The following is a 12,332-nucleotide window of genomic DNA, read 5'->3' on the forward strand; positions in this document are numbered from 1 at the left end:
GAGGGGGGAGGCAGGCTCCCTGCTGAGCAGAGAGCCTGATGCGGGGCTCGATCCCAGAACCCTGGGACCACAACCTGAGCCAAAGGCAGAGGCTTAACCCACTGAGCCACCCAGGCGCCCCAATAAATAAAATCTTAAAAAAAAAATAATAAAGTCTCTCCTCTTCCAACTTTCCTGCCTGCCTATCCCCTTCCCTGTGCAGAGGACTTCTTCTGCCCCTGCCCATGTACAACTCAGCACTTGCTCTGGCTTGTGTCCCGCCTCTCGCGTGCACAGGTTTATGTAAGCACCTGTACAATTACAGAAATTGATAGAAAAGATACCTGCCGATGACTGGTCCCAAAGCATTTATTCTTTAAATAATACTCATTGAGTATCTACTATATTCCAGGCCCGGCTTTAGGTGTTGGGGATGCCGCAGCTAACAAACTAGGAGGAGGAGCAGCCGTCATCGGGTGTGCGGAGGCAGGCTGCGGGTGATCTGGGCTAAGGAACGAACGAACAAGAAGTCCCGCAGCGAGAAGGCGGCGCTGGAGCAAAGACCTGAAAGAGGCGAGAGACCCGCGAGCAAAGCATTCTGGGCAGAGGGAACAGCAAGTAGAAAGGGCCCGAGGTGGGTGGCTTCTGGGTGGGCGCTTGGTGTGCTCTAGGCAGACCAAGGAGACCCTGGGGCTGGAGCGGGTGAAGGAAAGAGCGTTTCAGGCGATGAAGGGGTCAAGTGGGGGGCCAAGAGGGCTTGGCCCAGGTGGAGGCAATGGAGAGGATGAGAAATGGCTGGATTCTGACTGCCTTTGGACGGCAGCCAACAGTACGTGCTGACCGGGGATGGGGGTGTGAGGGAAAGAGAGGTTTAAGGCCTGAGGGACTGGGAGGGGAGAGCTGCCATTTCCCAGGGGAGGGAAGTTTCCAGGAGGAACAGGGACGGCGCGGGAGGGAGTGAAGATGTTGCCTCTGAGAGGCCTGTGGGCCCTGCGAGGGTTGAGGCTGAGTGGCTCGGGGCGGGCAGCTCCTGGAGCCCAGGGGAAAGCCCAGCCCGGCTGGCTGGTGCCCTGCGCTCCTTGCATTGGGTGAGCACGGGAACCCGGAGCCTCCGTCCCTCCGCTGCTCCCCGGGAACGGTAGAGTAGAGGAAGGAGTGGCATGGAATCTAGTAGGTTGGGGGGGGTGCGTGCAGGCCACTGACAGTATGGACTTAACCAAATCAGTTTGGCCCAGAGCCTGTGTCTGTCACCGAGGAGGGTTCTTGCGGCTGCAAATGAGCAAACCCAGAGATCCAGTGAGAACCCTACTCGTTTCCCTGGCCTTCAAGGCCTTCCCCTTTCCCCAGGGCCACGAGTGGGCCCTGGGGGTTCTGCATTCTGCAGAAACAAAGCAGAAGGCCATAAGGAAAGGGGGTGTGTGTGTGTGTGTTTCTGCCCCTGTGTGCTCGTGGAGAGCAAGAGTCTGAAGAGGAAAAGGCCTGCTTTCAGAGCCACTGCCTGTGTCCAGTCGGATGTTGGGCAGATTTCTGATGTTTTTTTCCCTCCCAGGCTCCCCTCCCCAGAAAGCGTTCACCTACAGGCAGCCCCGGGGATCCGAGGCACCTGATCCTTATGGAAATGAGCAGAGAGAGAAGCAACAGCAAGCATTTTACAGGAAAAGCTGTCACCCAGGGAGGAGCACCGCTGCTGGATAGTCCCGGAAATGATTTAATCACCAAAAAGCTGGTGAACAAAAGCAAAAGCGTGTTTGACTACAACATCTTATAATACCAGAAAATAACATTGCCGGATGAGTTGCAGAAAACAGGTCAACCTTTAAAGGAAAAACAGGAAGAGATTTTGATTTGTGTGGTTGCATGTTTTTCTCCCTCTTTGGATTGTTTCTGAGATTTCTACCCATGCTATGGTTTTCCACTCGAGCGTCTGAGATGGCTCCCACTCACTGATCTCAGATCTATGCTACGTGGGCTCATTCTGCCCTTTTGCCCAAAGGGCCACTCCATGGGGAGACCCTTGTTCCCACAGCAAGAAAACTCAAGGCTTGCTATCTCTCAAAATGTTCCTTGCAAGCCCAAGAGGAAAAGTGGGCATTAGACACACAGAGGAGAGACTCTGGGTCTTTTTGATGGATGTCACTAAATCCAGAGCTTTCCTGGATGAAGCTGAGGAGAAAAGCATAAAATTATGAATGACAAAAGCTGTCAGTAACTAGCTTCCCATCTCCTTGGGAAACAAGGGTAAGACTCAGGAAGAAAGCAGCAGGCTCCAATAATGTCCCTCTCGAAGAAGAAAGAAGGAAACCGTCCTGGTGTGAAAATGTTACTATTTGTGGCTACAGGCATATTTCTGGGTAAATCTGTTATCTGTACATGCTTCAACACAGATGAATCTCAAAAACGTATGCTAAGTGAAAGATAAAAGACCATATGTTGTATGATTCCATTTAAGTGTCATGTCCGGAATAGATAAATCTACAGAGACAGAAAGTAGATCGGTGGTTGCCAGGGGCTGGGGAGATGGGGAAACGGGCTTAATGTCTACGGGTTTCTTTTGTTGGGGGAAGGGGGGGGGGTGACGAAAATGTTCTAAAATTGGATGGTGTGCTCCACAAATCTATAAATATACTAAAAACCATTGAATCGCACACTTTAAATGGGGGAATTTAATGTTATGTAAATTACATCTCAATAAGCTGCTTAAAAAAAAAAACTCTGCTGTCACCTGCAAAGGAGACACACCTGTAGGATATATATCAACATGACCAAGTAACGGACCTCTTTATTTTAATCAGGTGGATTTTTAAAAAATCATCATTTGCACTGAATCCAAGATACACAATGCAAGATGAATAGAAGCCTGCCTCCGTTAGCAGATGAAAGCAGTGCTTTACGACGATCACGTCTCGGTTCCCAGACGAACCTTCATCCAACGCATAAGCGGAGTCAATCCATTTATCTGATTTCACTAGAATAAGGAGCGGCTGCCGCGGGAGAACAAAAATGGTGAAGAGCACATTACACAAAGAACCTTTGTCTTCCGGTTCCCAGTCGGGCAACAGAAAACATTTTTTCCCGTGCGTTGGCCTTGATTCTCTCTCTAGATGGGAAGCTGATGAAGGGAAGCAACCACCCCCTGAGTTCCTGTATTTTCTCTCTGCCTCTTGAGAATCCCGATAGGTCGTCAAGCCACACCGACCATAAAATGGTCCCTGGACCAGCCCGTGGACCGCATTCCAGCGTCTCCCCCCCCCCGCCCCGCCCCTAACCGGATGGTATTTTCCACTCCTCGTGGAAATTTCGGGAGCTTCTCAGCCATGCACACGGATTGGTAAGCGGTAGAACAGGAAAGAATGCTGGGCTCTGGGCCTCCTGACAGTGTGTCTTTTATTACAGGCATCTCCCGAATGGGCGGGTCTAATTTAAAAAGGGGTTGGGAAACTTACAGGGCCTTTTCCCATTTGGGGGGTCACAGAACACAGTTGTTAGACTCAGCACTGTGAAAGGAACCAAGATTCCCCGTGGGTCAAATTCTGACACTATTTGGACCAGAGCAGCCACTTGGGGATGGGTTCTTTTTTTTTTTTTTTTTAATTTTATTTATTTATTTGACAGAGAGAGAGAGAGATCACAAGTAGGCAGAGGCAGGCAGAGAGAGGGAGGAAGCAGGCTCCCCGCCAGGCAGAGAGCCCCATGCGGGACTCGATCCCAGGACCCCGGGATCATGACCCGAGCTGAAGGCAGAGGCTTTAACCCTCTGAGCCACCCAGGCGCCCCACGGGGATGGGTTCTTTAACGAACCGACAACAGAACGAGTGGATGGATGGGTGGTTGGCTGGCTGGCACTCAGTGCCAATCACACAGAAGAGAAATCGGAGGGTGAAGCCTATGGATATTAGAGAACCAGAAGTATTGAAATCTAAGCCTTGAAAGGCTGTTCAGATTTTCTTGTTGAGGAAAGAGCAAGGAGTAAAGGAAAACAACAAAACACCCAGAGGACCTTCAAGTATTGAGAGTTCCTGAGACAAGTCGCTGACTCTTACTTGCAAAACAGAAAAAAACCAGACAACTGGTCTCAATGATGCCTACTTAAGAAATGTATTTGGATTTGCCAAATGACCTTGGGATTCTATTCATACAGACCTTTCCAAATACTGAGAAAGGTAACAAAATACCAAAAGTCATGCGATTGGGGGATCATGAAAGCACATACTCCACCAATAATGTCTAATGAGAGGGCAGAGAGGAGCGTGATCTAAACCCGGAGTTCTGACTCTATTTGTGTGACTTGCGTCATGTCTGCCCACCCGGTCATTTGCAGAGTGGAGAGGCCTCCTCCTTCCTGCCCTCATGTATTTCCTGTGACACGCATGCATACACAATCGCCTTGAAGAAGACCTTCAACCAATTTCTAATATTCAGAAGGAATCGAAAAGGAATTCTGAGCTAACAGGCCCTTGAGAGTTGAGAGAGGCATGAAGGACTATTATTTCAAAGATTGAGAGAGAATTTAAAAGTTGAATTGGATGATATCTTAGAGATTCGTGTTTAATTTCTCCTTATTTAAGCATATTACTCCTGCCAGGGCCATATTGAGACATTTAAAAATGATTGAGTGGGGGTGCCTGGGTGGCTCAGTGGGTTGGGGCCTCTGTCTTCGGCTCAGGTCATGATCTCAGGGTCCTGGGATCGAGCCCCGCATCGGGCTCTCTGCTCCGCGGGGAGCCTGCTTCCTCCTCTCTCTCTGCCTGCCTCTCTGCCTACTTGTCATCTCTGTCTGTCAAATAAATAAAAATAAAATCTTTAAAAAAAAAATGATTGAGTGGGGGCGCCTGGGTGGCTGAGTGGGTTAAAGCCTCTGCCTTCGGCTCGGGTCGTGATCTCAGGGTTCTGGGATCGAGCCCCGCATCGGGCTCTCTGCTCCGTGGGGAGTCTGCTTCCTCCTCTCTCTCTGCCTGCCTCTGCCTAGTTGTGATTTCTCTCTGTCAAATAAATAAAATATTTAAAAAAAAATGATTGAGTGTATAGAGTCTCTGGAGGTTCCTGACTCTCGTTTGGATTATGCTTCCTATTAGAGTCCAATGGTAGTCGGCGTGTTACGTTAATCCATATTTAAACTAGAGTGACCTCACGTCCCGATTTGCCCAGGACAGTCCTGCTTCACACCTGTTGTCCCAGCAGAATTATTAATAGCCTCCTCTTCCACTCTCAATAGTGTCCTAGTTTGGAAGATTAAATTCTACAGTCACTCTAACCTTGACTCCTAAAAATTTTCAAGGATACACCACACTTTCTCATTGTTGCAATTTATAGCTATTTTCTACAATCTCTGAGAGCCTTCCTTCTTTCGGTCCCATTTCAACCACCCTTTGAACTTTAGAAGGCTCCTCAGAGAACCAGAAAGCCAGCGGGGAAACTAAGAGGAACCACATCCCCATAAAGACGACTGTTGTCCATTAACAATGCACCTTGACTAAGTAACATGGCTTGCTAGTTAATGATATTTTAATTATTCAGGTTGCATTTCTATCAATCAGCAAAATGACTAATTCAGTTGTACTATTAAGTATTTGCTAAATGCTAATGGTTGCACAGCACATACCTTCATAGCCAAAGAGAAGTAAAAACAAGAAGCCTTCTATCTTGTGCGGCATTGTCTGCTTGTCCTTGACTGTAGCTCTACCTTACCCAAGTGGACAGCTTCCCCAGGAGCAGGGGCTTAACTTGAGCGCTGGTCTCCTTAAGCATCTTATTCCATTTAGTTCTTAGGGCTTTGGCTGAGCCCTAGGAAGTTAACCCACATAGTTACCTGCCTCAATAAGCAAGTCTCAGAGACGAGTCTAATGTCAACTGAGGTTGGTTTAGCAAAGGAAGGTACTGGTTTTATGCTATCTTTATTTTTTAAGATTTATTTATTTATTTTGAAAGAGAGAGAGAGCTAGCAGGGGGTGGGGCAGAGGGAGAAGGAGGAGAGAGAATCCCAAGCAGACTTCCCACGGAGCAGGGAGCCAGACGTGGGGTTCGAGCCCACAACCTGAGATCATGACCCGAGTGTGAACCGAACCGAGAGTTGGTTCTCAGCCGACTGAGCCACCCCAGGCGCCCCTGCGCTCTCTTTAAATTTAAGGGAAGCAGTGGAGGGCAAGAGAACCTACAATCAGAAGCCCCAGGTCTTAATCCTTTCTTTGCCATCATCTTCTGGGTGGGTGACCTTGAGCAATTTCCTGCCAGATCAGCACTAACATTGTCAAATTCTATGAAAGTAACATGGATTCCCTTCTTGGAAAGCAACTTGGCATCATGTTCATACACCTATTCACTCGGGAAAATACTCAGTTTGGGAGGGGGAGATGATTACACACAAAGATGGACCTGACTTTGTTATTTATAATAACAAAAAATAGGAAACAATCTACGTGGCCAAGGTCAGGGGGTTCAGCATTAGCAGGTAGAGTTAAGAGCACGATTTCCATGCCAGACTGGGTGCAAAGCTCAGCTCGACCACTTGTTATAACTTTAGGCGAGTTATTTGAGGTCTGTGTGCCTCAGCTTTCTCATCTATAAGATGAGGATAATAATGCCTATTGCATAGAGGTAGTTTGAGGATCAAGTGGGATGATTACATATATAATTAAAACAGTGCTAGACATAATTAGTTATTATCATTATACAGCCATTAATAATAAAGTTGATGGGTGAAAAAAGGAGTTGTTTAATGAGTAGAGAGTTTCGGTTTTGCAAGGTGAAATGTTCTGGAGATCTTTTTCACAATAATGTGAATATATTAAGCATTACCGAATTGTGCACTTAAACATGGTTAAGATGATAAAAAATAAAACAAGTTAATGAAACGACTGTGATAACAGGGACAAACCTGTGTTATACTCTTGATTTAGAAAAGGATGCAGGGCGCCTGGGTGGCTCAGTGGTTTAGGCCGCTGCCTTCGGCTCAGGTCATGATCTCAGGGTCCTGGGATCGAGTCCCACATCGGGCTCTCTGCTCGGCAGGGAGCCTGCTTCCCTCTCACTCTCTCTGCCTGCCTCTCTGCCTACTTGTGATCTCTGTCAAATAAATAAAAATTAAAAAAAAAATAGAAAAGGATGCAAAAGTACACATTGTATGACCCCCAACAATGTGGAAAAATGCAGAGAAAAATACCGAGTTTCCCTTTCGGGTTTTGGGCCATCACCATTCCACTGCAGCCGCCACGGTACCAGACACCTTCCCTTCATTCCTCTTGTCAAAGATGGAAAAGGCCGATATAGGGGTCCCTGGGTGGCTCAGTCACTAAGCGTCTGCCTTTGGTTCACGTGGTGATCTCAGGGTCCTGGAATGGAGCCTCCCCACAGCCTGCATAAGGCTCCCTGCTCGCAGGAAGCCTGCTTCTACCTCTCCCACTCCCCCTGCTTGTGCTCCCTCTCTCTCTGTGTCAAATAAACAAGATCTTTAAAAAAAGAAAGAAAGAAAAAAGGCTAATATAAAAAGATAATAATGACACCCCCCCCACCAAAGAAAGTGTGATGAACTACAAAGAGGAACAAAAAGGAACTAGAGAAACACTTAGTCATTTCATCGATATTTATCCTGTGTTGGGGCACCTGGGTGGCTCAGTGGGTTAAAGCCTCTGCCTCCGGCTTGGGGCATGATCCCAGAGTTCTGGGATCAAGCCCCGCATCGGGCTCTTCGCTCAGCAGGGAGCCTGCTTCCCCCTCTCTCTCTCTGCCTGCCTCTCTGCCTACTTGTGATCTCTGTCAAATGAATAAATAAAATCTTTAAAAAAAAAAATTATCCCGTGTCTACAAGCTTGTTTTATACCTTGTAAGGATTCGTCATTACACAAAGGAAGGTCTATTCAACAAACCTTAGTGGTGTATTAAAAAGTGAAGGACTATCTTCCCCCTGCTCTGCAGTGTAGAGTTTAATGAAAAATTAACCCTTTAATAATAATAATAATAATAAATAACCTGTAATAATTCAACCGCAATCAAAGCACTTTTGCATTGCCATATTTCAGTTGGAGGCTTTGGGGGACAGGTCTGTGCTGGCTTGCAGGAAAAGGGCTTGGCCAGGTGGTCTTGCTTCCTAGGAGCTCCGGATTTTCCCAGGCCGCGGGGGCCCAGGCGGGGCAGGACGTCCTCAGGACTCCGACAGGACCAGGAGAGGAGAGGCTGTCATTATGCTTCCACGATAAAAACATGTTCCCCCCGCCCCGCCCCCAAGAAAGTGAAAAATTAAGGAAAAGTTTTAAATGTTCCCAAATAGAAAAGTAAAACAAATACTATTTTTATTTTATTTTTTATTTATTTTAATTTTTTAAAAAAGATTTTATTTACGTCTTTGACAGAGAGACAGCGAGAGAGGGAACACAAGAAGAGGAAGTGGGAGTGGGAAAAGCAGTGTTTCGGCAGAGCAGGGAGCCTGGTGCGGGGCTCAATTCCAGGACTCCTGGATCATGACCAGAGCCGAAGGCAGATACTTAACTGACTGAGCAACTAGGCGCCCGCAAATACTATTTTCAAAGGAGAAAGAAAAATCCTTCTTGCTTCTCTTTGCCCGTGCTCTAAAGAATATTGGAAGATGAGAAAACGTGTCCCACAACCTGGTTCCACTGGGGCTCGAACCCAGGACCTTCTGCGTGTAAAGCAGACGTGATAACCACTACACTATGGAACCTCCCTGAAAACACGCCGCCATCATTAGCTTATTCATAGCCTCACGTCTGAACCGGCGCCTCTGCCCAAACCCCGCCCCTCGGCCGTAGCTCCTCCTCCGCCGTGGCTCCGCCTCACCTGCAAGACAGGGTGTTGGTGGCTCAGTCCCTGGCTCCTGCAGTGGCGTTTACGCTGCTCACGCAACTTGCCTGCCACGTTCGTGAGCCCTGTGACCAGAGCGAGGCCAGGGCTGGGGTGACCCTCCTGAGAGCCGCCCCCCTCATCACCCGTCCCAAGTTTTTTTGTCAGCCGCGAGGTCAGCGGGACCTGCCCAGAGGGCAGGCGGAAGCGGACCGCGCCGCGGCCATGACGGCTCTTAGCCGCTTCCCTCGGCTGGGGAGGGACCCGCGCTTTCCCGGTTTTTCCCTGGGCGCCTTGAGCCGCTGCCGGGGGCACGGGGGGGCCTTGAGTCCGGAGCAGGGCGGACAGGAGCGCGTCTTGGAGCCAAAGATTGAGGCAGCGCGGGCTTTGGGTGTGGGCTGGGCGTCGCGGTCACAGCGGCATTTCTGTTGCCAGGGTTGGAAGAGGCCGCTGGTTAGTGGGCCCCTTGCCCGCGGCGGTAGGCTCCTAATGGTCCCCCGACATTTTCACAGCGTTCCTCCTCTCCCAACCCCCCACGCCCGCCCACAGGAGCTGGAAGTTGCAGGACTTTTGTTGGCCCCTGTTTGGGCTGGGAGGGCCGGTGTGGACGGTTTACACCCCTTCACGGCTGGGGGTGATGAAGCCGGACCCGCCACAAGATTTGAGCGGCCCAGTGCAAAAGGAAAACGCCAGGTCCTTGTTCATGAGTTACTAAGAGTCCCAAAACGGTGGGAAGCAGCGCATTAAACCCAGCTCCGGCCCCTGCCCAGGTTGTGGCCAGTGAACCTGTCGCGGTGCTTCCAAGACTTCCGGCCCGCACCAGGTGCTGGAACCTTCCATTACGAAGGGCTAGTGTGTGCTCCCGCTTCTTAGTTTTCATTGTCACTGCCGTTTCCCCTCCCCAGTGCTTTTGGATGGATCTTCGTCACCGTCCTAGGATTGCTCATCACCCTCACGCTTAAAAACCCAGCCAAGACCCTTTGACAGGCATCTTTAAAGGGCTGAGTTGAACACGGCTGAAGGCCGGGGCTGTCTTTTCCCCTGGCGTCTTCCTCTGAAGCTGGCAGAATGATGGAGACATGGTACGGATTGTATGAAAACAACCCCTTCAGCCGATTCCTGAGTTCCTGGGAAGACCTGTGGAAGAAACAGGTGGGTGGAAGGCAAACTAATCTGGGGGGCAGAATCTAGATTCTTGTTCTGCCCTTGTTACTCATTAACTATGCGCTCTTCGGTTCACCTCCCTAGCCTCAGCGTCCTCCGTGGTGAAATGAATGGGTTGGACCAGACACACCCACTTCCCCTCTGGGTCTAAATGTTATCCCTCCTTTACAGGTGGGCGCATGGAGGCAGTTACCTGCCATGTTAAGTTTTCCACAGGAATGGAGGCAGGCCTGCAGCTCGCGCTTGGGTTCTCTACTCCCGGGCTCCCTACCTCCTACTGAGCCCCCCTCCCCGCACCCCGTAATATACATCACGGGGCCCATTGCCCAATTCCTTTTTGTTGATACCTTTCTCCAGGCCTCTTGATGCAGATGGCCACGAATGGATAGCCACCAGCAGGAGGATGGATTCATGAAAGCTCAACTACTAGTCCATGGACCGTAATGACTCCCAGGATACCCAATGCTAAGTACATCCCACCTGTTTCCAAACCTCTCTCTGTGCAGAACAAGGCTGCCGCAAATTAGGCCTGAAATTACACTCACAGTTGTGTTTTGGTTTTTCTCTAGGCAACGCTTTGCTTGTCTCCCAGCTTTGTGTCTGCCCTTGCTCCAAAGGATGGGTTCTCCGAGCGCAAGCTTTGGCCAAGTTCCCACACATGCTCCATGTAGAAAAGAAGCTGGTGCACCTCTCATGTGGGCCACGTAGGTTTCTGCCTTTAGTGAAAAATTCTTGTGCCGTTTTTCCATTCTGACAAGGAGGAAGACCTTTGTTCCACTTCCCTGGTGCCCTCAGAGTGTAGTCACATTCTCTGTTGTTACTGAAGTACAAGATTGTTTACAGAGCACTTTCACGGGGCACCTGAGTGGCCTTTGGTCCTGGGATCGAGAAGATTAAGGCTAATAGCAAACTGGGGCACCTGGGTGGATCAGTGGGTTAAAGCCTCTGCCTTCCGCTCAGGTCATTCCTGGGATCGAGCCCCACCTGGGGCTCTCTGCTCAGCGGGGAGCCTGCTTCCCCCTGCCTCTCTGCCTACTTGTGGTCTCTTTCTCTGTCAAATGAATGGATGAAATCTTTAAAACAAACAAACAAACAAAAAAACAAAGCACTTTCACGAACACTCCTATGGGGAAGCCATGATAAGTATCACTGTCTTCATTTTTCAGCTGAGAAAGTTAAAACCGATGAGTCTGAATGCCTTCCCTGATACCATTCTGCTTATACTCAGTCTTCTGATGCCGAAGTGATTTTGGGAGGCCCATGTCCACAAAGGCCACGTGTGGTTCCTGTAAGAGCGCCCCTGAGTTCTTGTAGTAGTTCATATGCACTCAGGGAGGAAACGGATAACTCTATTCTTTCCTTTGTGATTTTATTTTTTTAAAGATTTATTTATTTATTTGAGGGAGAGGGAGAGAGAATTTTGAGCGGACTCCCCGCAGAGCATGGAGCCTGAAGCAGGGCTCAATCCCATGACCCCGTGAGGGGGTCTTCGGCTCGATCCCAAGACCCTGAGATCATGACGTGAGCTGACGCCAAGAGTCAGACCCTCAACCGACTGAGTCACCCAGCCCCCCCCCTTGTAATTTTAAGATGAAGTCCTCAAAAGCAGGAAACAAAAGCCTGCCCAGAAACAACTGTTGGTGACTTTGATCTTGGAACCATCAGTCTTCTGGCTAGCCTTTCAAATGGCCACAGTTTTGCCTGGCGCTTCAGGAAGTTCAGTCGGATGTGCGAGGCCTGCCCCCCCGCCCCAGGTATGCCCGTAAGCATCTGAACAACTGTAAGTCAAATCCATCAACAGACTAGTAAATAAGGACTGGAAGTCACTTCAAAGTTTTGAGTCCCCTGATTTCTCAGATGCTTGGTGTGGCTTCCCTAGCGGATGGCTTTACTGATGAAGAGCAACTCACCCAGAGAAATCACGGTCCCAAACACTGAGCTGACTTAGGAAGCTCTGTTTATCTGATTTCGTTTAGAAAGGGTTATACTCTTTCACTATCGTGCTCTAGTATTTACTAAGAAAATAAGTCATTACCTTATTATGTGAGGTCACCTTAGTTTTCTCCCTTTTGCAGCGCATCAAGTTCGAAACATTTGAAATTAACCTATTGGAATGGGTATTTGATATTTGTTGCGCTTTGCCCCCATACCTTTTCATAGTCATCTGTATCCCTCTGTCTTCTTATCCGGCTCAACTTCTGTGGTCATTGTTATCACTTGTTTGCCCTTTTGTTGTACTTGTTGGCACACCACAGTCTGTAAGGTCCCGCTCTCTCCGTACTCTGCCCTTGCATATGGCCCCAAGAGGAACACATTATCCAGGTCAAGCGATTTCACACTAAATTCTTGACTACTGACCTCAAGCGAACCCTTAATGTAGCCTAGAATCTAGTCTACTT

General features: G+C 49.0%; 1 protein-coding gene and 1 non-coding gene across 2 annotated transcripts; one reads left to right on the forward strand and one right to left on the reverse strand.

Moving 5' to 3' along the window:
• Positions 1-3,248: 3,248 nt before the first annotated feature.
• On the forward strand, positions 3,249-10,809 carry LOC123934555. The gene is made up of 3 exons (XM_045994722.1): positions 3,249-3,307; positions 8,739-9,921; positions 10,291-10,809. The coding sequence occupies exons 1-2, from the start codon at positions 3,249-3,251 to the stop codon at positions 9,514-9,516; spliced, it is 837 nt and encodes a 278-aa protein (XP_045850678.1). The 3' UTR covers positions 9,517-9,921; positions 10,291-10,809.
• On the reverse strand, positions 8,578-8,650 carry TRNAV-UAC. The gene has a single exon. It is a non-coding gene; the product is annotated as a tRNA-Val (tRNA).
• Positions 10,810-12,332: the final 1,523 nt, after the last annotated feature.

This window comes from Meles meles, chromosome X (genome assembly GCF_922984935.1).
Source record: "Meles meles chromosome X, mMelMel3.1 paternal haplotype, whole genome shotgun sequence".
NCBI lineage: Eukaryota > Metazoa > Chordata > Mammalia > Carnivora > Mustelidae > Meles > Meles meles.

What these genes read in the sequence shown, in the direction of transcription:
- LOC123934555 (XM_045994722.1), top strand. Translation starts at nt 3,249, where the DNA reads ATGGTATTTTCCACTCCTCGTGGAAATTTCGGGAGCTTCTCAGCCATG. An exon ending in TCAGCCATGCACACGGATTG is followed by an intron (nt 3,308 to 8,738) that starts GTAAGCGGTAGA and finishes CCTCGGCCGTAG; the next exon opens with CTCCTCCTCCGCCGTGGCTC.